Genomic DNA, 27,349 nt, shown 5'->3' on the forward strand with positions numbered 1-27,349 from the left:
AAAAGTCTTTGATAAATAATTGTGTCGTAAAAGGCACAAAAAATAACACGGCGCACCATCAAAGAACCACCAATATGAAATTTTGCAAAAATCTGTATCCAAAGGTTTCCTAGTTAACTCAATAAAGGGATAGAAATTACAAACCTCTAGCTTCGCCGGAACTACACTGCCATCAAAGTTGCATTTCGTTAAAATCCAGACAAAAGGATATATACATAAAGAACAAAAACATGTTTAGTTACATAGATGGAAAATGTCTCAAAGTAAAAGCATGTCCTCTCTGTTAAAACTATCATTGTCTCTTTTGTTTCAAGTCAGTAACTAAACGCTATCCAAGTGCTGTAATATTTGCTTTCAAGTAGCTCCTGCAAGTATATACAGCTGCAACTGACACAGATTGAATTTTATCCATGATTATCAAGTATGACCCTTACCATTAAAACAAAAGCAAGAAACCACCAAATAGGTAAATTTTCCGTTGTTGGAGGGTGAAGATCCTCATAGAATAGCTCAAGTCAAAGACCACATCAATTATAATGATGATCACAATAAAAATCCGACAAGATATCTGAATTGAATCTTCAAATTTATTATACAAACAAAATTGGTTGTTTATCATCCAAGGGAATCCAAATCCTAGAGGGAGTCACGAGAAAGAAGTTTCTTATGAACACACCAATCCGGATATGAATAACCTTCTCAATATATGATAGAGAGAGGGACTTGGTCTCAATGTGTGAAAATTCTCGAGGAAACCTGACTATTGAGACCAAAATATTGTATACAAATGGAGCAATCAAACACTCTCTACCTTCTTATCAATATATTATACAGAAAAATAAGCGACTTCGTACAAACTTCAATCATCATTTACTTCTACTTGCAAGAAAAGGCAAACGGAAGCTTCCAAGAGCCGGATTCTTGTTAATAATAGCAGGAAATATTTTTCAAAAGAAGCATCAATCCTCATCCTCTTGAGGGACACAGAGAATTAAAAAAAGAACAACATAAAGGCCTCATTTGTAATTGATTAGCACTGATCATCAGCTAGTTTCTGGGGCATAAATGTTACAAGAGAAACAATCGATTCTTCTATTTGTCTAGGAGAACTGTACAAAAGAGAGTTGGAACTGTAATAAAGATTGATTCAGTACATCCACCAAATTCAAACGGATGACTAACATTACACTTTGCAATCTCGTCATAAATCACCATGCCGTAAATCTGAAACTGGCTTAGTATAAAAAGACACTCCCTACTTCAATATCAAAGTTCCATGTTCACCATCCCTTGCCTATAAGCCACAACCAGTCAAGAGTAACCCCAGCAAAGATTCCACCAAGAAGAAACAATACAAGCAGATTGCCCAACGCATTTTGCTCCGGTCCCTAAGAATGAACAAATGATTTTTATTTTAGTAAATTTTATTCAGCACTACACAAAACCATTACAGGAAACAGATGCTCTGGAGAATCATGTTGCAAACAAACCTTGTAACCTTTCGGTGCAGAAGTAAGGACACACACAGTTAGGTAACCATTAGTTAACCCCAAGAAAGATGTTAGCATTATCATCCAGCCCTGGTCTCCATACTTTGCAGTGAAATAGAAAGCCGGCACGAGCAAGAAGCGAGAGAGAATGGCTATCATTAGACCTTTCCGGGACTCCAACTTCAAGAATTTCAGGAGTGGAATATATCTCCCAATTAAATCACACACATTATACATTGCTATCAATACAAGCGCATACCTGGCATAGCACAAGATTTAGAGATTCTGAAGATACAGAACACACTCATTTGGACATTGCTATCAATACAAGCGCATACCTGACATAGCACAAGATTTAGAGATTCTGAACATACAGAACACACTCATTTGGAAGAATGTTTGCTATTGAAATTACCTCCACGATAGAAAATTAAACTGAGACTTACCATCCGCCCAAACTGTGTGTTCCAGTGTCTTCAGATAAGAATCCAGGGAAAATAGACAGTGTCAGGACATATATCAGAAACATATCGATTGCATAATCAATATTCTGCAATAGCAACTCCTTGCTGCTCAGCCGCTCCAGTTGTTTTGGGTCTTCTTGGGCCTGTTATAATTACAAGGTCTTCAGGATAAAGGAAATACCATAAACATATTGTGTCATACATACACAAAGGGAAGGAGGTATACTTCCGGTTTGAGCAATGTTTGGATGCCACCAGCAGCAAGATCAGCTGAAACAGTTTTTGATCCTTCTGAGGCTGCCTTGGAGCGGTAGTGCTTCACAATGTCCAGTTTGGGGAAAATGTAAGCATAGAGAAGAACACAGAGAAGCTCAAAAAAGGTACAGATGGCGAAAAATAGAACTGCAATAAATGGTGGAAAACTGTTAGCCATAGAAACCGAATCGGCAGAAATTGAAGAGAATAATATTTCTTAAAATCACGATTTGTCAAGAATTATTATCCGTAAGTATACATACATGGCAGTACAATAGTTACTTGCTAGCACTATTTAAGAAAGTTCAAGAGAATGAATTTGTGTTCAACCCCAACCAATAATTTACAAAGGGCATAGATAATATACTATTCAAGTCATCGAATCAAATTCTAAAGCTGCTGCTCCATCTACGAAGCAAGAGAATTAATGTCATTGTCTCTCCATGTATAAATGGTAACATGCCCCTGAATTCCAAAAGAACTAAAAATGGAAATTTGAGTGAAATGAGATGAAACTATATAGTCATAAATCACCCAGATTCTATCAGTGAGCATGCATAAACATTTCCATGGTAACTTGGATCAGCCAGCAGTGACTTGAAATGAATAGGAGAGCTCTCAAATACAACACAAGTAGGAAACTTAATTGAGATAGAAACTTGAGCGCGAGAGAGGAGCATATACTCTTTTAGCCCATGAAGGACAGACATATCAAACAAAGGACAGAGCATTAATACTGGTTTTTGGGGGTACAACCATTGAAATGTCATCAGAAAATAGTTTTCCAAGAAAAAAAATTCAGTTTCATTTTTCGTTACTACTTTTTGAAATGAAAATTACAGGAAGCATAATCAAAAGGGGATTGAACATACTGGCTCCCTTGCGAAGACCATCCTGAGAATTGTCAAATGCTGCTTTTGTAATTAGCCTCAATGCAGAGGTTAGAGCCCCGGATGCTGCTAAACCAGCAAGGAAAGACTGCAAAAATTTAAACAAGAAAAAAGATAAACTCAATCAAATCAGAATCAAACATTTATGGAACCATCGATGCCCATGAAACATTTCACAAGGCTGACAGTACAAACTGACCTGAATAAATTCAGGCTGCATGAAAGACAGGTCGCCAACCATCCCACCCTGCACATGCGCATCTGCGACTCCAAAAGCACCACTAATTGCACAAACTCCAATGAAAGTTCCAATACCTCCTTTTCCCGATGTAGCTAAATCCAACTATGGCAGCAAAACAAAGAAAAAAAGGATTGAAACATAGTTTACGTGCATATAATTAATGAAGTTAGACAATGAGATACGTGGAAATCTAAAGATGAAAGAGTACTCACAACTAAAACCAAAAGAGTGCTAAGGAAGAAAAGAGCATATCCAAATAAGTTCCTCAATCTGGTATTGATCTTTGCCTCATTGTATGTCAGCACTGCAATTGTACCAAGGGCAAAGGGTTGATATACAAGAGTAAGGACCCTTGACGGGTGGTAGTGCTGCATAACGAAACAAAAACTAATCAACCATCTACACAATCCAATATGCAGCCATTATAAGATGCCCACATCCTTTAATATGCCATTAAGCTTTAAAGGAAAGAAAACTTTTAGTGTGAAGAGTTGGGAAATAAAAACGAGTTGGCAGAGCACTGCACACTTTCAAATAATATATCGAATTTCAGTTCAAATAAATGCTGAAGAAATCAACAAATAATTAAGAAGGTATAAATGCTTGTACCAGACATCCATAATTTCTTAAACCATGCATCTAAAATTGGCATTGCATTGTGAAAAGGACCTTTCTCATTACTTATCATTATCAGAGCCCAATCAGCACCATTCCGAAAAAAGGAGAATAGTTCACAAAAACTATATATGTTCTCTGCAGTGGAAAAGAAATTCTTAAGAACACTGCAGGCAATCACCATTCACAGTGACATAAAAACTTCACATGTTTCAGTAGCTTCATCAGCGAAAAAGTCGAATTCAAGGTCATATACAGGAATCAGTGTGGGTTTTTATATGCATATGTGTGTGTGGTGACAAAATTATGTTCAAGACAACTCTATATTTGTTCTGACCAACACCTAACGAATTATTTGGGCACCAATAGTTCGTCAACTCCAGTTTTTTAAAAGCTGGCTTGTCAAACATCCAAATTAAAGCATCAATAAAACAGCAATATGGAAAGATCCAAAGCAAGCTGAAACCAACAAAAAATCGCAACAAATAGAGAAGGGAAATACCGGGAAAATGTAAACATAATAATCTTCAATTGTGAGCATACTATTCCATGAAAAAAGGCAACCAATTCCAAGCAGCCAACATACTATCATAGCAGCGTACTTTCCCTGCATTGAAGGAGCAAGCATATCAGAAATTCCATCAAGAAAATAGACTTTACCTTGTTGCATAGTTTACTACTTCAATCAACCGAAGGATTGAAATAACAAACCTTGAGCTTAGCAGGAGCTTCGCTGCCATCAAGTGCTGCCATAGTTGATTGCTTTCAAATATCTCCTGCAAATATACACTACAACTTAACACTACAAGAGATTGAACAACAAGGTATATGCTAAATCTGTGAAAGTCAGAAAACTTGCCTAAATAAACCAGATGGAAATCAAACATCATCAGCAAGAAGTTCTAAAAATAAATTTGAAAACCAATTGGGGATTACATAATATTTCCATGACCATGACCCCTATACTTTCTTATCTTTAAAAATATGCTTTCTCCCTAATGAAGTAAACAAAAAGAAAGCAACACACAGGTCCTTTTAATTATTGGAGTGTGAAAAGCCCATTTAATAACCTTGGTCAAATATTATCATCATCACAACAAGAATTGTAAGAAGATATCTGAACTGATCGGTCAAGAATTTATTATATAAAAAACTGAAGCTACCAAATTCCATCTACCATCATATCAATAAATTACAGAACAAAAAGAAAACAAAACCTTCCAAGATCCAGAATTTCTTGAAGAAAATAATCAAGCATCAATTCCCTTCCTCTCAATAGACATTCATAATATACATACATACACTGATACACACATATATCTGTATGCATGAAAAATTAGACTTAACCTTTTAAAAGGGAGCACGTATCACATGAGAAGTTTTAACTTTTAATAGAATTTGGAATCTGTGTTGTTTAGTATAAAAACAAGAGAATATATAAGAAACGTTTTCGAAGAGGGCTTTGAAGTTTGAAGATTCCGATGTTAGATAGAAGATCTTTTTAAACCCCAAAAGTCTTATCAAACTGGCAGCTTTCTCATGTTAAAAATAACGAAAAAAGACAGGTAAGATTACTTATCCACTCACTGACTCACAAGTCTACGTTCTCTTTTTCTCTTTTTTTTTCTCTGTTTTGCTTTTGACTTGGGCGGCTGCAACTTCATCTGTTTTTATACATGTGTGTTCTAGCTTTTTTTGCGGCATGGAACTATATTTATATGCATCGCTTATAGAATCTAATCACGGTTTAGAGTCGGTATTATTTTGCGGTTTCCCTATCAATCTTTCAATTAAGTTGCTTAGAAAAATGATTTTAAAAACAAAAGAAATTGTTCTGGAAAGGTAATATAAGACCAATATTTCTTCCCTTTTTTTCCCCTTCCAAAAGCATTGTAGAATGCCTATAAGACCAATATTTCTTCCCTTTTTTTTTTGTTTCCCTTCCAAAAGCATTGTAGAATGTCTCAAATTTATGTCATAGAGCAGCAAGTCTGATATGTATAATGGTGCAAAATTATATAATGTGGAATAGTGATCTATAAAGACCAAAATTGATTAACTTGGATTGATTAACTTGGACACCCATCTTTGGTGAAGTGGGTTTTTTCGAGTGCTTTTTTTAAGCATTTTCCAAGTTGAGGGTATTGAGCTACAATTGGTCATTTATAGAACAAAAAATCATTTATATAAAAGTCTGCGCATGTAATTTTAATGTTTATTTGTTTGAGTTGAAATTTACAGCTAGAAAGCCACAAAAAAAATAAAACGGGGGCAGGGGTGGCTGTTTTCTAGGAGCTTTCATGGGAATAAGGCTATTCGATCTTAAGGATGATAATACCGTCTGAATCGAAAGAACAATCCTTGATCCCGCAAATGAAATTTTAAAATTAGGAAGCCTTATCCTTGTATTGACATGATGATTAAAAAATATATTTATATATCCTTGTTTTGATTTCATGATTAAAAAAATATCTTTTTTATTTATTAGATTTAAATTTAAGGATTACAGTATCTAAAAAGGATTATTAGTTTTTTTTTTTAATATACCATATCAATATAGAATCATTACCAACATGGATATGACTTGGAGCGCTACATAGAAGAGAAGAGAAAGTCTATGTGTTCACATTTTAGGAGCAGTTGGCAACTTGGCGTTGCCGTCATGGAACCTAATACTTCATTTTCTTGAGTGTCAAGATGTTGCACGTAAATTAACCAGCAAAAGCAAAACTATTAATGTGATTTTTTTAATGATATGATGGTATTTTTAAATCAATTTTGATGTACAAAAAATATTATTTTTTCATGTTAAAAAATAATATAAATTTTATTTTGATATTTTATTTAATAATTTAAGTTTTTAAATTAAAATTATTTTTTAATATAATATTAAAATTTTGTTGATCAAGAGATCATGAATTCTAATTTTACCGTCTCATTATACTTAATAAAATTAAGCATAAGATACACTATCAAATTTAATAATTTTGTCGATAGAAATTTATGTCGATATTTACACCAATATTTTATCTGTGATTATTTTACAAATAGAATTATGGACTAAAATTGTCTGTCAAAAAAACATTCGTCGATAATTTTTTATTTGTTGGTAAGTCTATCATTAATAAATTTACCGATGTTTTTACAAATTGACCATGCACACCAAAAACAATTACCCGTTTCAATATGTCGGTAATTCCCTCGGTGATTTACAGTGATATTTATAGTAATTTTTTTAACTCTCTAAAATATACTAATGAAATTATTTTGTTGGTGATTTAACAGCAACAGGAATGTTTTTAATAATTCTTTTTCAACTCTTTTGAATATATCAATAGAATTATTTTGTCAATGATTTAACAATTGTAGAGGCATTCGCTATAATTCCTTTTCAATTATGTAGAATATACCGACAGAATTATTCCATCAGTAATCTCAATATTAATAATTTAAAAATATTAAAAAAATTTATTGAACATAAATAGAAAATAATTTTAAAAAATAAATTTATAAAAAATACAAGTATTTAAAAATTAATTATCTTCATATAAAAATCAAATATTAATTACAAATTTTCTTGTAGTAACATTGGTGCATCTATATAAATTTCAAATCTAAAATACTTTCGTTTAACAGAGTATATTAAAAAATAATATAAATTATATTTTTAAGTCTTATCTAATATCAATATTTTTTAGTTGAAGTAATTATTCCACATTATAGTATCATTAAGAGTTTAATTATGATTTATATTTTTTTATTTATACTCTCTTATGTTTAATTATAAAGCATCTTCAAATAAGCTTGTTACGACATAACAAGACTAATTTTTTTTGTTAGTGAAGTCGTAAGCAGGTCATTTATTTCTTATGATCCCACATAAGACTCCAGCATTGAGTGATATATAAGAGATAAGTTTACCAACCACTGAAGTTAAGCCTCAAAAGATACGTGCAATTATACTAAAGCCAGGAGATAATTGAACTTTACTTAAAAGCATTTTTCTTCTCAATTATCACAATAAAATCATTTTTCTTTTACCCACTATTAATTATACGTTCGGTTAGTGTTCCAGCTCATATATAAAAAAAAAAAAACACAAATATATTAAGTTAAAAATATAAAAATATAAATAAATCTATCTTTGAATCAATTTTAAAATGAATTAATTTTAGGAAGATCAAGAACATTTTCTTTTATTTCAACTATTTTCGTTTTTTTTTTCCTTCTTGGATTTAAAGAACTTGCATTTGCATTTTCAGTAGAAAATGTGAACAATTTTGGTTTTCACAACTTAAAATTTCAATTCATTCATCCAAAAGGAGAAAGAAAATAAGGATTTTATCACAAGTGGGATGAGTTTTCCGGCCTGCAAACTCATTAAGAAGTGTGAACACCGTTACTGGATAATCCCAGGGTCAAGCTGACATTTCTTACGGTTGACTATTTTTCGTCGGATTTGGGCCAATAAATTTTTTTTAATTCATTTTCTCTTTCCTCTTTCCGTCATTAATTTAAATATGATACAAAATATTTTAAAAATAGCTTAATATTATTATTTTGTTCCTTGTTGAGCAAAAATATTTTTTTTATTAATATTAGTATTTAGGCTATATGTATTTTGACTAAATCTGTAACTTTAAAATTAATAATTATATAAATCTCTTATAATTTTAAATTTTATAAAATTTAAATTAATAATATTTAAATAATAAATCTATAATCTAATTAATTAAACTACATCTCTTCAAAATTAAAATTATCCTTAACAAGAGGACATCCTCTTGTTAAAACTTGAAGAATACAAAAAAAAAAAAAAATTATTAGCTCATTCTTAAGTAAGGATGACAGCGATGGCATGAGTACAAGTTTCTTTTTCATATTCTCAAGTATTGGGCAAGAGTGGATCCCTTCAATACACCACAATATTAAAGATTAGAGATTAGGTTTGGCTCCATTTAGCGTCATAGCTGTATGTGTTTTACCCAACTATATACTATATACAATTAAAGTATTTAGTTAATTAATATATGTTATAATTTTAGGAGTCTTACTAAGAATTTTTTTCTTGAAATCTTGGTGGAAAAAAAAACTATAATTTTTTAGTTTTTTAAAACCTTCTTTTCCAAATATCAATAACCAGTTATTAATTATAATATCAAACACACATTTAAAACCAATTTAACAAAACTATGAGACTTTTTAAAATATTCAAGAAATGTTATTTTTTTTATTTATATATAACAAGTGGAGCCTGAACAATTTTCATTTCATATTTAGAACTTTTTTTTAAAATGAATATAATTTTTATTTCATAAATTATAATTAATAAATATATTTTATTTATTCTTAAAATTGTTTGTTAAGCAGAGGTATTATTGGACTATTCTCCAAGTAGCATTTAACTTAAACAGGCTTTCCACACGCTCGTGACTATTTGAGAATGGGTCAGATTACTCGATTCTTTGATCAACTTCCAAATCAATTTAGCCCCTAGATCTTGAAGAACTAGATTCCACCCCAGATGAGAAATATTTGATAAATCTCCAAGAACAGTAGAGCACGACGCAGCACTTGGACACATCTTGTGCCCTCACGTACCATGTGCCCATCAGAACCTTATGTAATCCCATCAACAAATAGGAGATTTCCCTTTTCTTTATTATAGCATTGGGGCCTAATTAATAAAAAATATTTAATAACAGGGTAGCATGGATTTCTTAATAGTGAGCTCAAAAGTTTAGTATTTAGTAATCGAACTACGTTAGAAAATGAGCTTAGTTGAAGCCTGGAACATAAAATTTCATTGGTCTGAATAAAGACATTGTGTTAATCTTGTTTGGCTATCTAACATATATATGGCCCATGGAACCCATCATTAAACTAATCTAGAAATTACCTAGGGGCTTAATCCGAATAATATCACCAACCGCTGGAAAACAAAGGTTGGGATTATTATTCTTGGCCTAATTATTTTTAATATATTACTCTTTTAATAGTTATAATTTTCTAGGTTTTGAGAACTTTTGAACAATTCAACGTATAATCTAATAAAAATAGACAAAATATAGTTCTAGCTGAAATTTTATCATATCATTTTAAAGTTCTAATTATATTAGGAGCATGTAGTTTGCTAGATTTCTTAGACCCAAATCAAGCCCTGAAAGATACTGTATTAGAATTTTCTTTAACTTTCTTGTTATTTTTCCTATTTCGATATAATTTTCAATTCAATTAAAATTCTACTATTTAGGATGCTCTTCTTGTAATTTAACATCCTTTTAGGCTATTTTTTCAAAGAGAATTATAAAATAAATCTTTTAGAATTTATAAGAGTAATTTTCTTTATAATGAAGGGTTATAACCTTAAGTTTGAGAACCCAAGTACTTAGAAGCAGAAGATTTTGTTTCAAGTTTTTTTTTATTTAGATTATAATTTTTAATTTAATTAAGATTTTACTGGTTAAGATATTTTTCTTGTATTTAAATAGTATTATAGATAATTTTTTCAAGAACAGTTTTATGAAATAAACCTTTCAGTATATATCATGTTAGTTCCATCATTTATAGTTTAGGATGATAAGAATTATTTTACTATTTTTTAAATAAAAAATACTTTAAAAAATTATTATTATTATTATTATTATTATTATTATTATTATTATTATTATTATTATCATATTCTCAAACACTTCAAACATCATGGCTCATAACATCATGGCTCATAGTTCATGGGACATATCTTATTTTTTTATTAATTTTGGTAAGAGAATCGTTCTGATATATTGAAAAACGACGGAAGACTTTAGGTGTTGAAGAACTCTGTCCACCCTATACACTCTGTCAAATCACCCCTTTCTCATAGACAGTCACTAGAATAAGAAAGCTCGGGTCGCTCAACATATCATTTGTTCAACCACCATGGCTCATTCTTCATGAGTCACATCCTTTTTTTATTATTATTATTAATTTTGATAAGGGATTTGTTTTGAGATATTGCAGAATGGCATGAGAGAGGTGGTAAATGTATCGTGCAACTGATGAGAACCAAGCTTTCAAAGTTACAGTAGAAGTTCTAAACAAGAGCTAACAGGATTAGAATTCCTGACTTAAGAATGTTATTGCAGGATAGATTTGATCTCCTAAATTTGAAAATAGTAAGGATACTATTGATCAATTGGCATGTATGGCAGCTACAAATAACATGTATGGTTGCCATTGCTCTATTGGCTACGGACATAAATGATAATGCAATAGAATTTAGGTATAAAGAATATGTTGTCAAGCATCACAAGATTAGCCATGCTTAAATCATATGGTTATCCTTACATCTTATGAGCTCGAATTCACATAGCATGCCTCTATGACAAAGGATGTTTTGCATTGTTGCAAAACAAACCAATTCACGTCTTCAATATATGAAACATTTGATGATTGATTGAACAAGAGGCTTAAGACCACCATGGAGCATCACCGGTTCTGAAATCTGTTTCGACCCATGGAACAAAGACCACCTTGCCATCGTCTACATCGCAGTGAGCCAGTGCCAATGACTGCACAGAGAAGTCATATTGAAGGCGGTTATTGCGAGGGTGAACTCAAAAATCATTATAGCAAGCAAACTGTTGCTGGTTGTTGATTTTAAAGAAGTGTTGTTGTTTTTTTATCATCTAAAATAGAGCAATCCACCAAGAAATAAAAGGAAAGTTATGTTTGACTTACCAGAGGAGCAGGTCCTCGGACAACTCTTCCTTGGTCATTGTACTGTGATCCATGGCAAGGGCAGATGAACTTCTTCTCAGCTTGATTCCAGGGCACGACACACCCAAGGTGTGTGCAGACTGCATTAATTCCATAAGTTGCAAGAACTCTATCTTTCTCCACAACAAGGTAGGTTGGATCTCCCTGAAATCCATAAAAAACAATCCAAATGATTCACTGTTCAGCATTACAAAATATTTCAGAGTATATGAAGTTGATAGAAATCAATGTTTGAGCGCCGCATGATTGTGTTTTTGCAAGTAATATCAGTTTTGTTAAAATAGATCCTCAAAAAACATTTGAAGATATGATATTGAAAATCCTGAATATGAAACAACACTAATTTTCTCATCATTTTAGACAATCTCCACAGATTCTTTTCACAAGGAACAAAAAATGATTTAGTTTGCAACATTTTATAGGTCTGCTTACAACGTTACTACGCCTTGTAGAAGTGTGACAGCAATTTCACAAATATCTCATTGGCTCGAGTGCAAACATATTTCGAGCTCCGTTTTATGCTAGAGCAAGACAGCATCACAGCAATGACTGGATCCATGCCAACATTTCTTACAACGCATGACCAACTTCCAATAAGAACTTGAAAGAAAAGTAGAACCGAAGGTGTAATATTTTCTGACAAGTTAATGACCAGAAAATATGATTATCTTGCATCAAAACAGAGATAAATGTACTCCTTATAATGACCAATCAGTGTACGACGAATTTTATACAATAAGAACGGAAAATGCAATGAAAAACATGTGCTTTAAGAAAGGAAAGGAAAGCTGCCAGTACCTTTAATCCTTGAGAAAGGGTTCGGTCTCCAGGGCCATGAGTCTTAAGCCATTGCTCTGCAATGATATCATTTCCAAGGGCATCCTTGGCAATGGTACCACCACCACCTCCTCCGAGCCTGATAAATTTTTCCAATTACAGCAAGGAAAAGTAATTTGTATTTAGCAACGTCCCAACGAAATGCAGGCATGTTATGGTTGCTAACGGCCAGAAATTTAATCCCTAAACAAATAAATTATAGCAATTGTATATATGAGGCAATTTAGAACTTAGCAAGCGAGGTTAATCTCAAAGAAGTAATTTATAAACTTAAACACAGCGTCGGAATTTTTGTATTCTTTACTTCTCAAGTTGATTTTAGCAATGACACTTCATTAGTGGAATTTTAGAAAGAATGCCCCCTTTAGAGAATCAAAATTTCCATTGAAGAACCTGTTAACTAGGCAAGGGAAAATTGACAAAAAAATATAAATATAAAATAAAGGAAAAAACCAAACTAAATTCGGTGGATTATTCAGCTCGATAGTGAAAATATATAGCATTCCAACATATATCAACCAGCACAAAAGTAAAATTTAATTCATTAAAAATTAAAACAACACAATATAAAATATGAAAAACGAGATATATACACACAAATAAACAAAAGACATGGCTAAGGTTTTTGCCTAGAAAGAAAGAAGAAGAAGACGAGAACATTTCTTACCCAGAAGGGACAAAGAAATAGGTGTAAGGAACCAACATGCCAGCAGTGGGGAGTGAAATAGCACCCAAAAGAAGCAGATTCATAAGCTGCCTCTTACCCATGTCAGGCACTCTATCATCAGCAGGAACACTTGTAGCCTGGCATGAAATTCTCATTCCTCTCTCCTTCAACACCATATTTGTCCTTGTTGGTTTCACAAACACCGCATGTGTAGGAGAGAACATGCCACTCTTGCTAGAGCATAGCTGATACACAAAACAAAAACAAAAAAAATAAAAACACATAATTCAATCCAAAACATCAAAGAGAAAGAAATTAAGTTCAAGAATAGTCAATGTTTGATGGGATTTTTTCTTTTTCTTTACCTGCGAGGGAGTGGCAGGGGAGAGAGTAGAGGAAGCCATGGATTGATGATTCTTGGACAGAAAACTGAGTACACTTTGATGATATTATGAATGGTTTGGTAATGCGAGAGTACTGTTAAAACTATAACGACCACAACTGTAATAGATAAGGCACATTAGCTACCTTGATGCCACACGACCACATGTTTAGAGATTTCGCTTCTCTTTCTGACAGAAGTTGCTGGCTTCCCCAAATTTGGGCTTTCTTCTAAGAACTTATGTTCTTAGCCTAATTCTTAGCCCAAAGGGCCTTAGAAAGTGCTTTACGGTTCTGTCTAATTCTTACCCTCCTATACTGAAATTGAAAAGCTAGGGAAACTTGACTCTCTCTCCTTTTCAATTCATCCTTCTCCTTCTTCTTCTTTTCAATTTTATTTTTTATTTTAAAAACATTAATAACTATTTAGGTTATTTTTAAACCAATCAAATTAATTAAATCATATTAAAATAATTTTAATATAATTTAATTTTAAATTCAAACCGGACAAAAAAATAAATAAATAAAATTCTATTCAAACCGGACAAAAAAATAAATAAATTTTTTATTATTAATTTCATTATATTTTTTCAATTTTATATTTGTATTTTTTTATCAGATGACTAAGTTGCACTTAGATTAATTAAATCAACTCTAAGTCAATTGCGTCATAACCAGAAAACTCTTACATGATTTTAGTTTAAATTCAGGTTATATAAAAAGTTGAACATGAATGATTTTTTATGTTAATTTTATTTTTTTAATTTTATTCTTGTATATTTTTATTATTCAATTAGGTTATTTTTAGATTAATCAAATTAACTAGATCATATCAAGATAATACATGCACTATTTTATTTTAAATTCGAATTAAATAAAAAATATTATAAAATTAGTTCAACTCCGCTATAAATCATGTTCCTTATAATGCCAAGTCAGATATTTGATGAACTAAAATCTTAATGTCTATTTAATTAGATTTATTTTCTTTAATATACAAAATCAATATGAAAGGTGTTTTCCTAGATTATTTAATGTACCATATTGATATAATAATTTTAAATATTTAGCACCCTCTTGATTAAATTTTACTTGTTATTACCTTGAAACCCAATCATTTTGGAGTCTTGATTGTACCATGTTGCAATTCAACATAGCAAATTTAATACTAGGTGTGGATCTCCAAGGTAGATAATTTTTTACATAGCAAATTTAATACTAGGTGTGGATCCCCAAGGTAGATAAAAAAAATTTTGCTTGAAAAATAATATTTAGATAAAAAAATATATATTAAAAAAATGAAACTAGTAGGAAATTATAGCAAATTAACCAAATTACAAAAAAAAATAACCACAATAACATGGAAAAAAATATTTTTCTAAAAAAAATAAATGAAATAGCTGAATTATTTTCCATGTTACTGTGGTAATTTTTTTTAATTGAGCTATTTCATTGAAAGATGAAAATGAAAATAAAACTCAATTTAACAAATTGGTACAAAAAATATAAAATAATCAAAATATTAAAAAATAAAATAAAAATAAATAAAATTGATTAAAAGGGTGTGATTGACATGAATGATTTTTTATGTTAATTTTATTCTTATATATTTTTATTAGTCAATTAGGTTATTTTTAGATTAATCAAATTAACTAGATCACATCAAGATAATACATAGATTATTTTATTTTAAATTCAAGTTAAATAAAAAATATTATAAAATTAATTTAACTCCGCTATAAATCATATTCCTTATAATGCCAAGTCAGATATTTGATGAACTAAAATCTTAATGTCTATTTAATTAGATTTATTTTCTTTAATATACAAAATCAATATGAAAGGTGTTTTCCTAGATTATTTAATGTACCATATTGATATAATAATTTTAAATATTTAGCACCCTCTTGATTAAATTTTACTTGTTATTACCTTGAAACCCAATCATTTTGGAGTCTTGATTGTACCATGTTGCAATTCAACATAGCAAATTTAATACTAGGTGTGGATCCCCAAGGTAGATAAAAAAAATTTTGCTTGAAAAATAATATTTAGATAAAAAAAATATATATTAAAAAAAATAAAACTAGTAGGAAATTATAGCAAATTAACCAAATTACAAAAAAAAATAACCACAATAACATGGAAAATAAATGAAATAGCTGAATTATTTTCCATGTTACTGTGGTAATTTTTTTTAATTGAGCTATTTCATTGAAAGATGAAAATGAAAATAAAACTCAATTTAACAAATTGGTACAAAAAATATAAAATAATCAAAATATTAAAAAATAAAATTAAAATAAAAAATAAAATTGATTAAAAGGGTGTGATTAAAAAGAAAAATCAATTCAATAAAAATTAATAAAAATTAAAAATCAAATTAAAAAGAAAAAATATATTTTAAATTGAAATTAAAAGATAAAATTGAGGTATCTGTTAAATTGCAGCTAGTTGATTGCTGGGTTGTCACCAATTTCCTGTGATCTTTAACTTTTTTTGTGGCTGACTTGCCTGTCAAAGATGATCTAACGATTAATTAATTATTTTTTAAATTAGAGGTATTAAGTTATTTAGTATCTAAAAATATTTCGGGGACTGAAATTATATTTTGTATACTCTTCTAGTAAGTATATACGAGAATTGGGAAAACAAACAGAAGCCATGAGATGGCAACCCAAGCCGAGCGCCTCAAATCCAAACCATACCTATAGCTAAGACTAAATCACCTCTGAGCCTCCGGGACGAACAACCGTCAAGTCAAATCAGGCACATTTACGGTGTAAAAAGTCAGCGTTTTCAAAGTAATTTTTTAAAAAATATTTTTTATTTTAAATTACTATTTATTTAATATTTTCAGGTTATTTTGATATATTAATATCAAAAACAATTTTTTAAAAATAAAAAATAATTTTAATATATTTTTAAATAAAAATACTTTAAAAATAATAAAAATTACAATTCTAGACGATAATGTTAACTACTTTGATGTTTTTTTATTTCTCCTAATTTTTTTTATGCCACCTTGATTATAACCTACAGGCTGCAATCATTGACCTTCAAAATACAACCATCAATAATGGAAAAATCATTTTTAAAATTATTATATATTTTATCCATAATTGTTTTTTCCAAGGGTATTGCAATGGAAACTAAATTTCTTCGACTAAATTTGTACGTAGTGGTAAGCAAAGAAACTAAATTCTCGCTGATGAAGTGAAGAATTGGAGCTGAAATTAATTTCTTCGACTTGAACACTGAAGACATTCCTTCAATATCTCCATGTTAATTAGAGCCTCGTGGGAGCTATTGGACATAGCAACTTAAGAATACAAATTGCTGTGTACAAATATAAATATAAGAAATCAATAGGTCAAGAATAACATAATTTATTTCAATTTTAATGAAACTAAAACTTTTGGTATATCATAAAATTCCATCCCAACCTAATTTATCAATTAATGTTTATTATTTCTTGTGTTTGTTTCTTGAACTCATATAATAAGGTAGCTTGTGACATGGCCTGTGATGGGCATGGGATTCTGGACTTCTCTATACATGTTTGGACTCAAAACTTGTGTCCTTTTTATGTAAAGAAACAGTACGGCCCCTGAAACCCTCAGCTGGACGGGCTAGAAATTTAGAATTAGAGGCGCAACACACCATGAATAAATGAGCCCGTTTGATTTTAGACTAATGTATAATTTTTTTTGTTCTAAGCAGAATCTCTATACATTGAAACGATATAATTTAGCATGGAATTCTTTATATTTGAACTTTGAATAATAATAAATCTGAAATTAAACATGGTTAGACTGGGCTTCCTTGAGCTATTAGCATAAAAAACTATTTGTTTCGTGAAATAATATAGCTGCAAAAAGTATCGATCAAATAGAATAGTTTGACTTTATCATGGTTTTTTAATGTAAAATTTAATTGGTATTATATTTCTCAATCATAATTTTTTATATATTTTTTTAACTGCAAGATCAATTAAATATCGTATTTAAAAACTGCAACTTCTTTATATACTATGTTTTAGAATCGTGACAGCCAACAAAATAACTAAAAGTTCTAATAGCTAAATCCCTGTAATCACCAAAATTTTAATAGCCAAATCTCATTTCATCATACGTCCTACATATTTGAAGGGTTCTTGTAAGATTTATGGTGAATTACACCATGTTTTCATGTTGTATGGATTCAGGTTAAATTGCATAACAACTCTAATTCCAATGAAGGTGGGGTTATGCGCTTGTGTTTTGTGATACAGGGAAGAATATAGATTTTATAACATGTCACAAATAAGAATTATAACATGTAAAGTTGTTACTATTGTAAAGTGAGACATGAAAATTGTTGTGCTAGATAAAAGCAATGTTTATTAAATATCACGATACTGAATTGCAACAATTTTAAATACAATGTATTATTTTGATAAAAGTTTTTCATACTGTCTGGTTTAAATTTTTATTGCTGTACTATTTTTTAATAAAAAAGTCTTTATGATTTTATTATTTATTAGTAGAAAAAATATGATTGAATCTTTTTGCAACCATCTTCACTCATCAACACAGGACTAGTGTGGAGTTTTTCCCATCCATAACAAAGCCTTGATCGGCACTTGTTAGTTGACTTGGCTCTCTACACTTATTAAATGAAAATGCAATGATTGTGCTTATCTGCATGGGGGCATGGCGTGGAACACGCACTCATCAAGCAATTGCATGTGTGTCTTTCACTCTCTCCCTCGAAAAACCCCTCTATCTCCTTCTCACACCTCGCCCTGCCTCCCAAGTTGTAATACTATGACAATGTTTGTGTGCATATTCAACACACACACACACACCAACAATTTGATACAGTGTGCATATTCAACACACACACACACACACACAAACACCAACAATTTGATATGTAAAGAGAGTGAAGAAAAAGCAAAAAGGTGTGGGAGCTAATGAGTCTATGTTTTGAGTTTCTCAGACTTTCTCTTGCATCAATACAGAGAAAAAAAACAAGAAAGAACCCATTGCTTTCGTCAAAGAAGAAGAATCCCAATAAGTACAGGTGAAGAAAAAGGAAAAGGAAAGATGGTGTAAATTATAAATAAACAAATGGAAAGGAGAGGTGTCCGAGATAGAGCAACCTTGAAGCTAGCACCCAGAAAAAATAATAATAATGGAACGTTCTTCAAAGACATTTCGAAAGTTATGAAACGCTCAAAGCTGTTTGTCTTCTTCTGATATCACGAGCCTTTTGTCTCCAGCTTCAGTCTAAGACCTACATAATTAATTAATCAACATTACTTTTTTTTACCAACAGAAAGTCACGCACACTTAATTAGAGAATATAATTAATATATTCCATGTGAAATGAGATTGATACATTTTGAAGATGCATGGTATCCTAAGTAGAATTCAATTGGGCAATTAATTAACAGCCAGCTTTCAAAAAATGAATCGATTTTCATGTGCATAGATTAATTAATTTTTTGAACATAAAATCCTTAATCCACTAATTCTATGAATATTTATTACCAAACTACATCTATCGTTGGCATTATTTTTATGTAGTATGAGTTAATTAACAGTATTAAAATAAAATAAATCATGTTTTAAAGTTTTATCAAACAATTTAAGTTTTTATATTAAAACTTTTTTTATATAAATATTGGGATTCACTGTATACCAAGTAATAAATAAATAAATAATTCTAAATTTCCCTTCTTCCTATTTGATCTCCTGAGACATCCTTCATGTGTGACTAGAGTGAGAGGGTTGGGAGCAGTAGACGACAACGATGTTGAAACCATGTATAAAAGTATAGTAAATTGAACATTGTAAAAGCTTTGTAATTAGAAGAGGAGCATTTTTGGAGAAAGATGATTGAGTCTTTGGGAAAGTGAATCTCCATTTTCGATTGTCAGCAGCTCGTGAAAACACATGTATGCTTGAGATCATCATCTTTTGGACAGTGCTTTGCAAACTTATAGGTAGAGTTATTGAATTCGATTAATTAAAGTCAAACGTTATATGTTTTGTACTTGTAGCACGTTTGAAATATTGCATGAGTACTGCATTTAGCTAGCATAGTATTTTTCGCATGAAGCCATATAATTATCATGTATATAATTTATTTTCTTTCCAGACTTTGAACTTCATAATTTACAGAAATATTTTAAATAATAAGCTAAACCCATATAAGTAAATAATAAAACTTAAATGAAATAAAAATAATCTTAACTGGTTACAATGGGCGGATATTCTTTATAAAATCAAACTAATAAAACGCATTTGTAAAATTTTAACCCATTTCAATAATTGAATTATAAATTATGCCCTCTCAAATTAGTAGCATAATTGTATGGAGAGACAAAGTGTCCCCCAAGAAAAAAAAAATCTTATTGTTTGTAAGTTGGTTGGCAGTAACTGATTTAATTTCGTAAAAATCGTACGGACGATAGCAATTAGTGAGTAGAAATAATAAATTCCTTGCAAATAATTTTGGGGAAAGTAATAGAGACGACAATAGTTGTCCCACTACATTGAATTATGGCCTAACCAATTTAAGTTTCCCAAGGAATATGAAAATCTTCCCATGGATGATTAGATTGATATCCAATTATTGTGTCCTAAAAGTTAATTATCAGCGGAAAGTATACAGGGCCTAGCTCTCATATTTAATTAACGAAAACTTTAGAATTTTCCTGAGTTTGCCTCCCTTCACCAACACTCTATGTAGGCCACCATGAAGCCACAGTCTTTATAATCATTAAATCCATCACAAATTTTCTAGGAATGATCATGACCATCATCATAACTACCATCTTCCATGGAATTTTTAATACTTTTATAATATCATCCAGCAATGTCATGTCACCATGTTCTTTCTTTCTTCCCTTTTCTTCTTTTAAAGAACGGTCATTTCTCCATTGTTGTCTCGATCGATTGCAAAGAAGACAAAGGAACTAGCTCCAACTGGGTTTCATGGACTAAATGCAAATGGATTGGTGCATAATTTCGAGAGCAGGTGAATTTGAGAATGGATGGTCATATGGGGCCTCCTACTATCGACCGCACATGATTGCCTGCTTTTAATTATGACGAGACTTTTGTAGCTTTGTTCCCATCATACTTGAAATAGTGTTTGAAAAGAGGACCATGGGGCAAAACAAAGGTAAATTGGAGCACTTTCATTCATAAAGTTCAAAGCGATCATTTGTTTCTTCTGTCTAATTGTTTTGATCCTAACAAAAGGATCTGTCTTGCTCACTGTTTAGAGCCAACACCACACAATTAGGATAGATCCTAACGAAGAATTTTTAAAAAATGTAAGCATATGTTGAGAAGAAAGATGAATTATATTCATAAAAAAAAATAAGATGTTTATCAATACACAACTATTTTTCAAAAAAAAATCAAAACCATAATTTATAATAGTTATTTTAATATTTTTATATTCATGATAATTTAATATTAGAATATTAATTTTATTTTTTAGACCAAAAATTATAATGAAACGGCTATGTCTTTTGCTAAAGAAAAGGAGAAAGTCTTTATATTAGATTTAAAATAAAAATTAAATTTATGACAAAAGAATGAAGGTGTGAAAAATTATTTTGATATACTAGACTGAGTGTTTATATCATGGAAAACAAAACAAAACAAAATATTCAATGTAATTACACTTACTAGTGACTACGGTTTTCAATTAGGCACATTCCCCTGCCATAATGGGCCGGCAATTTAAGCAGCTTCATTAAATAACACATCTTCCACATCTTCAAATGATTAAAATATTTTAACTATTACCTTTTTTTTGTCCTATTTATAGTCTCTTCTACCTAAAAATAAATAAAAATAATTTTTATATTAACCCTTCAAAATCATAAAAAAACTAAAAAAATCAATTTAATATTTTTTAAAGTAAAAACATTTGTGAAAAAAGCTTTGAAAAAAAAAACCAAAGCTCTCCCAAACATTAAAAAAAAGAAAAAGCTATGCTATTTGTTTATTCTCTCAAAAACAAATAAATTTTATTCCCCATCTTTGCTTTTTGTTACCTCAAAAGTAGAAATGGTCGTCTGGGCAGACTGTATTGGTAGAGCTGGATGCATTTATCACAGGCTTGGAATTAACCCAGCAAGAGTGGGGAACTCCTTTTTGCATGTGAAGGTGAAGCACCTTTCAGACAGTTAATTCTTGAAATGAAAGAAAGCTAGGAGTAATAAAGCAAGGCTGTTCAAGAAACTGTAGTAAAGGATTAAAGCAAGGCTGTTCAAGAAACTGTAGTTAAGGATAACAATTAACTAGTAAAGTCATGTCACAATGTTAATTACCTAAATAATCTTATGTGCTGTCATTCTCATTAAAAATAGTTTGACAGGTGGGATTATACAGTTAATATGGCATCAGTATTTATATGACTCGCACTTTCAATTTCCAACCCTAACCCTGTCATTTAAGTATTTAAGTATGTGTGTTTGCGTTACGATGATTTTTGTTATTACAATTTAAAAAAAAAAACTATAAATGATGTTTTTTTTTATATATATATAACAAAGGTTTCAAGAGAGACCTTTATTGAAACAAAATACCACACTTTATAACTTTTTTTAATGAAAACTATGCAAAATTAAAATGTGCATTGATTAACTAAATATTTTTTAAATTATGATCACAATAAAATATAATTTTTAATAACACTATCAAACATACCTTAAATACAATTTTAATGAAAAATAAAACATCAAACATTGACTATTCCATTTAAATACCATGAATTATATTTAAAATATAAATTTAATCTTGGACTAAAATTCATATAAAAACTAGATTTTTAAAATGTGTTCTACCATGAGCCTATTAATTTTTTGCACATATAACATGGATGTTTAGGCAATGGTATTATTTATAAAAAAGCAAAAAAAATATAATACTCAAGTTATTAACTTGATTGGATGCAATAAAATTAAATAATATAAAAGTCTAATTTAAACCACAAACAACACTAACAAATGAAATGTACAAAAAATATCCGGTAACAATTAACTAAAAAATAAATTAATAATATCATATGTGAAAGAAAAAAAATTATTAGAGACTCACCATTATTTTATTGTGGACAATGCACACTATTATAAGATTTTGCTGAGACTATCCAAACCCCTACCCTAAGAGAGTGCATGGAGATATTAAAAAAAGCCGAATGAGTTGCTAGAATAATACCATGAAAAAAAAATCATTTATTTATATTTAATTAATCAATTTTATTTAATTTAATCATTAATTTTTATCTATAAAAATAAACTTAATAAAAAATAAATAAAAAAACATGAGAGAACTCAATCAAATAAAAAAACAACGAATAAAATAAAGAATATAGAAAGTTGGAAAAATAAAGTCAAATCTCCAATTAAATAAATACAAAAAATAAAACTTAAAATACATTGATTTTAAAAGATATTAAATAAAACAAACAAATCTCAAGTGAACCTCTAAAACTAAGTTAATCATTAAAACTTACAATTTATAAAATCCTCGCATGAACTAAACCAAGAAACTAAAATCTAAACAAATTAAAAATTGAAAAATAAAATCGACTAAAAAGAAAACCAATTAAAGAACTTTTCAAAAAAGAAAAATTAATAAAAAAAATGAAGATGAAATCTAATAAAAAAATAAAATAAAGGATGAAATAAAAAAAATTAAATAAAAAATTATATAAAATATTATAAATATGAATTGAAAAAACAAAAATAAACTTTGACAAAGCAAGAACTAAACGAGGATGAAATTAAATTCCATAAATTATTTAAAATAAATTAAATAATAACTAAAAGAACATGAAATAAATAAAAAAAGAGAAATTTAATGAAAGATGCATAGTAAACACAAAATTCAAAGAAGAAAAAAAAAGACAAAAAAAAAAGAAAGAAATAGCCATTCGTGACAAACTAACAAACCTTTATATGCGCCATTCGTGACAAACTAACAAACCTTTACATGCACACTTTTTTTATATATATATATATATATATATAGATAGATAACATGTTGAGATGCATATATATATATATATATATATAGATAACATGTTGAGATGGATGTAAAACAACCCGAAACAATAATTTTAGCTTCCTGAATTAGCCACATACGTAAATATTTTTTTATTTATTAAAATATTTAAATAACACAAACATTCTTTAAGGTATGAGTCAAATTATTTGCTATTAAAAACACAAAGATCTTTTTAATAAGCTTTAAAAATTAAAATTACATTAAAACCCCGTTGTTAGATAGTTTTATTTTATTCCAAGTGTAAAAAGCTTATGTTATTGTGTATTTTTTCTATGAAAATACAAAAATAACTCTAAGTAGAAATTAAAAAAATTATTTATTTTAAAGGTAGTGATATAATTTTACTGTACAGTTAAAATACAAAATACTTATTTTATCCCCAATTAATTTTAAAATACCAAAATTATCCTACTCAAAGATCATTTTACCCTCAAATATTTAGCCACGAGATTTTTTTTTAAAAGTCAAGAAAGAGAAAATGCTACTCCCGTTCGCATTGAAGTGTGTTAGGTGAAAAGTGTTTTTTTTTTTTCATTATAATGTTATATGGTATGAGAAAAATGTTAATTTATTTGGATCACAAGTGCCCTATTTCAAATTAGTGATTCGTTTTCTCTCATAAAAACTCATGGATTCTATCAATGTTGCAAAAATCTCATTGACTCACAAGAGCACCAAGTCAAAACAGTTAAAAAATAGATAAACCAGTTGCCTGTCTTCTTTCTTTACCTTTCCAACCAATCCTTTTTCTGACATATCTTCTTCCTCACAGAAGGTCCTGACCCCATCTTTTATCACCACTTCACCAAAAATTTTCCTTCTCAGTGAAAAGAGAGAGCATTGTAGTTCTAGTATTAATAGCCATCTTTGTTGAGAAATAAAGGGTCACCACTCTTTCTCTCTCTGTATTTCTGGTTCACTTCTCTTCAAGTAATGTACTCTACATCTTCCTTGCTCTATCTATCTTTAAAGCTAAACTGAGAGCTGCAAACTGAGCAATCAATGGATTTCAATCTTGAAAACCCATTAACAAATTCTCACGAGCTTCACTTTGACACAACCCCTTCTCTCTTCCACATTGAATCTGACCACATGCCTTCAAAGAACTACTTAAAGACCCTCAAAGAGATAGACTTTGATGTCTCTTTTAGAAGAGAAGCCATCTCTTCTGTCTTACGGGTAAGTGGAAAAAATGTAAAACATGATAGTCTTCTTTGCATCAACTCTTTATACATACATTTCTTGATCAGTTCTGACATATTATTTCTTGTGATCTTTTCAGGTTTCTTGCAACTTTGATCCGTCCTTGTCCTATCTTGCTGTTAATTACCTCGATAGGTTCTTATCGAGCCAAGGAATTCCTGTAAAGAATCAAATTCCTGTTTTATTTATACGCAAAAAAAATATATTTTCATGGGTTGTGTTTGTCTATTTATATTTTGTTGTAGATCCAACTGAATTTGTTATTAACGTTTAATCATCACAGCAACCAAAGCCATGGGTCTTTAAGCTTCTTGCAGTTGCTTGTGTCTCTCTAGCAGCCAAAATGAAGGAAGCAGAATTCTATATCACTGATATTCAGGTAAATATTCATCCAATACAATGTCTATATCATAGACTCACTTGTGAAAGATCAATAATTTTCTTCATCTTGACTGTCAAACAGAAAAAAAAAACCATCTTGATTATGAAAAAAAGAAACATTTTTTTCATCTGTGTAGGGTGATGGTGGTTTTGTATTTGACTCTCAAACAATACAAAAGATGGAGGTGCTTCTACTTGGGGCTTTAAATTGGAGGATGAGATCAATCACGCCATTCTCCTTCATTTCTTTCTTCATTTCTTTGTTCAAACCTAAAGATCCACCATTGAGGCAGGCTCTTAAAGCTAGAGCTTGTGAAATCATCTTCAAAGCTCAAAATGGTATGTACATTTATACAAAAATCATATCCAGGCAAATGGAAAATGGCCAAAATTGGAGCTATGTTTTTTGTTTTTTGCCCCTTTTCATTGGATTTTCATGGCTGAGTGCTGATTTGTCTTGTCTGCAGATATCAATCTTCTGGAGTTCAGGCCATCATTAACTGCTGCTTCAGCACTTCTCTATGCTTGTCATGAACTTTTTCCTATGCAGTTTTTATGCTTTAGAAAAGCCATATCCATCTGCTCATATGTAAATAAGGTAATTTTTTAATTGAATTCTGATTTTTAACCTTTTATTTTTATCAAATTAATTGCACACTTTAAACATAAAAAAGGGAAAAGAATAGTTGCCTCGGGATAGTGCAAATGGGTGAATGTGAGATTTCAAAATTGAAGATTTTACGTTTTTCCTTTTTTATTAAAAAAGTTTCGAATCCGTGAGAAGACTACAGACATAGATGTACATCGAGTATAGATTAATTTGCTTGAAGATATTATTTCGAATTATGAGAAGAGGGCAAGAATATAGTTTATTGAATGGGGAATGTTGGACCAAAGAAAAAAAAGAAGGGTTAGTGTTATCTCTATTTTTTAAAATGCTGTCTTCATAATTTTAATTTAGAGCGCACAATAATGTTGTAAGGGCATGGTAATGAAACTTTCCAACTGTAAGAAAAAGGGCTTTGGTTGATCTCCCTCTTTGTATTTTAAACTTTTTTTTTTTCATATTAGTTATAGAATGTTTATTATCTCGAAATAAAAAAGATAAAACATAATATCTCTTTGTATTTTATATTTTAAAAGGATCAAAATTCCTTCCAAATGCTTTTTATATATATATAAAACACTACCTAAACACAATTAATACATTACCCTAACACATTGACGTTATGGTAATCTTTGTTACAGGAAAACTTGTTGGAATGCTATAATGCAATGCAAGAAACAGCAATTGATGGTTACAAGTCACAATTTGACATGGTGTCAAGTTCTGATACGCCAGTCAACGTGCTTGACCGGCATTTTTCAAGCTCAGAAAGTGAAAACACCAATGGGACTGTTGTGATGATATCTAGCAATGGCAGCAACAAAACCTGGCCAGAGAAAGACATCAAGAGAAGAAAGATCAGTGCTCTCTGTAATAATCAAACGGTTCAGCTTTCAGCTTTCTCAGATGCAACGACTATGCTGATGTGAGGATCGAGTTTTCTTTTCTTTTCTTTTTTGGTGAAATAGTTATCACTGGTCCATTTGAGTGTGACTCTAGCTGCTACAAATAACAAGGATGAAAATGAAAGAAAAGACATTGAGAAGAAAAATGGGATTATTAGAGAGTTTGCTGGAGGGAGGTTGATGTATTGAAGAGATTTCAATCCTATCGTGCATGCTGCATGAACTCACTCGATGCAACCTATTATCCTTAACTAATTATAAAATTAAAAGGGGAATTTTGATATATTACAGCCAAAAAGGACAGAACTTCACTTTGAATTGCAGGGATGGATTTCTGTGGTTCTTTTTGGTTTTATGTGGGTTATGTCCTCGTGCCTGGCTGAGTCACTGGATCATAGTACTAACAATAATGGCGCTGTTGGGGAAAATCCAGCACAAATTTATTTTATAAAAATTTATTTTTTATATATTTTTGAATAATTTTAATGTCAAAATTTAGTATCACTGAAAGTGTTTTAAAATAAAGGTTTGGCATGGTTTCTTTGTTTTGTTTTGTTTTATTTTGGGTTAGCT

The 27,349-nt window shown here is 30.2% G+C and overlaps 3 protein-coding genes and 1 long non-coding RNA gene across 7 annotated transcripts; 2 read left to right on the forward strand and 2 right to left on the reverse strand.

The window, feature by feature from the left end:
- Nucleotides 1-991: 991 nt before the first annotated feature.
- LOC105141820 (equilibrative nucleotide transporter 3-like) lies at nucleotides 992-5,579 on the reverse strand. 4 transcript variants are annotated; one of them, XM_011049185.1, is made up of 10 exons: nucleotides 5,302-5,577; nucleotides 4,667-4,731; nucleotides 4,458-4,562; nucleotides 3,553-3,708; nucleotides 3,299-3,442; nucleotides 3,082-3,187; nucleotides 2,181-2,356; nucleotides 1,937-2,097; nucleotides 1,491-1,749; nucleotides 992-1,388 (listed from the first exon to the last, which is right to left on the reverse strand). In XM_011049185.1, the coding sequence occupies exons 2-10, from the start codon at nucleotides 4,706-4,708 to the stop codon at nucleotides 1,281-1,283; spliced, it is 1,257 nt and encodes a 418-aa protein (XP_011047487.1). In that variant the 5' UTR covers nucleotides 4,709-4,731; nucleotides 5,302-5,577; the 3' UTR covers nucleotides 992-1,280. The 4 variants fall into 4 exon arrangements, with proteins under 4 accessions (XP_011047487.1, XP_011047489.1, XP_011047488.1 ...); XM_011049187.1 differs by lacking the exon at nucleotides 5,302-5,577 and adding an exon at nucleotides 5,173-5,228; XM_011049186.1 differs by lacking the exon at nucleotides 5,302-5,577 and adding an exon at nucleotides 4,815-4,963.
- A 5,523-nt stretch (nucleotides 5,580-11,102) lies between these two features.
- On the reverse strand, nucleotides 11,103-13,747 carry LOC105141822 (cytochrome b6-f complex iron-sulfur subunit, chloroplastic-like). The gene is made up of 5 exons (XM_011049189.1): nucleotides 13,586-13,747; nucleotides 13,221-13,465; nucleotides 12,515-12,632; nucleotides 11,678-11,860; nucleotides 11,103-11,508 (listed from the first exon to the last, which is right to left on the reverse strand). Exons 1-5 carry the CDS (start codon nucleotides 13,622-13,624, stop codon nucleotides 11,407-11,409), a joined length of 687 nt encoding a protein of 228 aa, XP_011047491.1. The 5' UTR covers nucleotides 13,625-13,747; the 3' UTR covers nucleotides 11,103-11,406.
- LOC105141821 (uncharacterized) lies at nucleotides 12,640-13,286 on the forward strand. The gene is made up of 2 exons (XR_845455.1): nucleotides 12,640-13,019; nucleotides 13,195-13,286. It is a non-coding gene; the product is annotated as an uncharacterized LOC105141821 (long non-coding RNA).
- Nucleotides 13,748-24,403: 10,656 nt separating the features above from the next.
- LOC105141823 (putative cyclin-D6-1) lies at nucleotides 24,404-27,094 on the forward strand. The gene is made up of 6 exons (XM_011049190.1): nucleotides 24,404-24,859; nucleotides 24,963-25,043; nucleotides 25,167-25,262; nucleotides 25,402-25,603; nucleotides 25,732-25,862; nucleotides 26,513-27,094. Exons 1-6 carry the CDS (start codon nucleotides 24,683-24,685, stop codon nucleotides 26,798-26,800), a joined length of 975 nt encoding a protein of 324 aa, XP_011047492.1. The 5' UTR covers nucleotides 24,404-24,682; the 3' UTR covers nucleotides 26,801-27,094.
- Nucleotides 27,095-27,349: the final 255 nt, after the last annotated feature.

Source organism: Populus euphratica, unplaced genomic scaffold (assembly GCF_000495115.2).
Source record: "Populus euphratica unplaced genomic scaffold, PopEup_1.0 scaffold132.1, whole genome shotgun sequence".
Classification (NCBI taxonomy): domain Eukaryota; kingdom Viridiplantae; phylum Streptophyta; class Magnoliopsida; order Malpighiales; family Salicaceae; genus Populus; species Populus euphratica.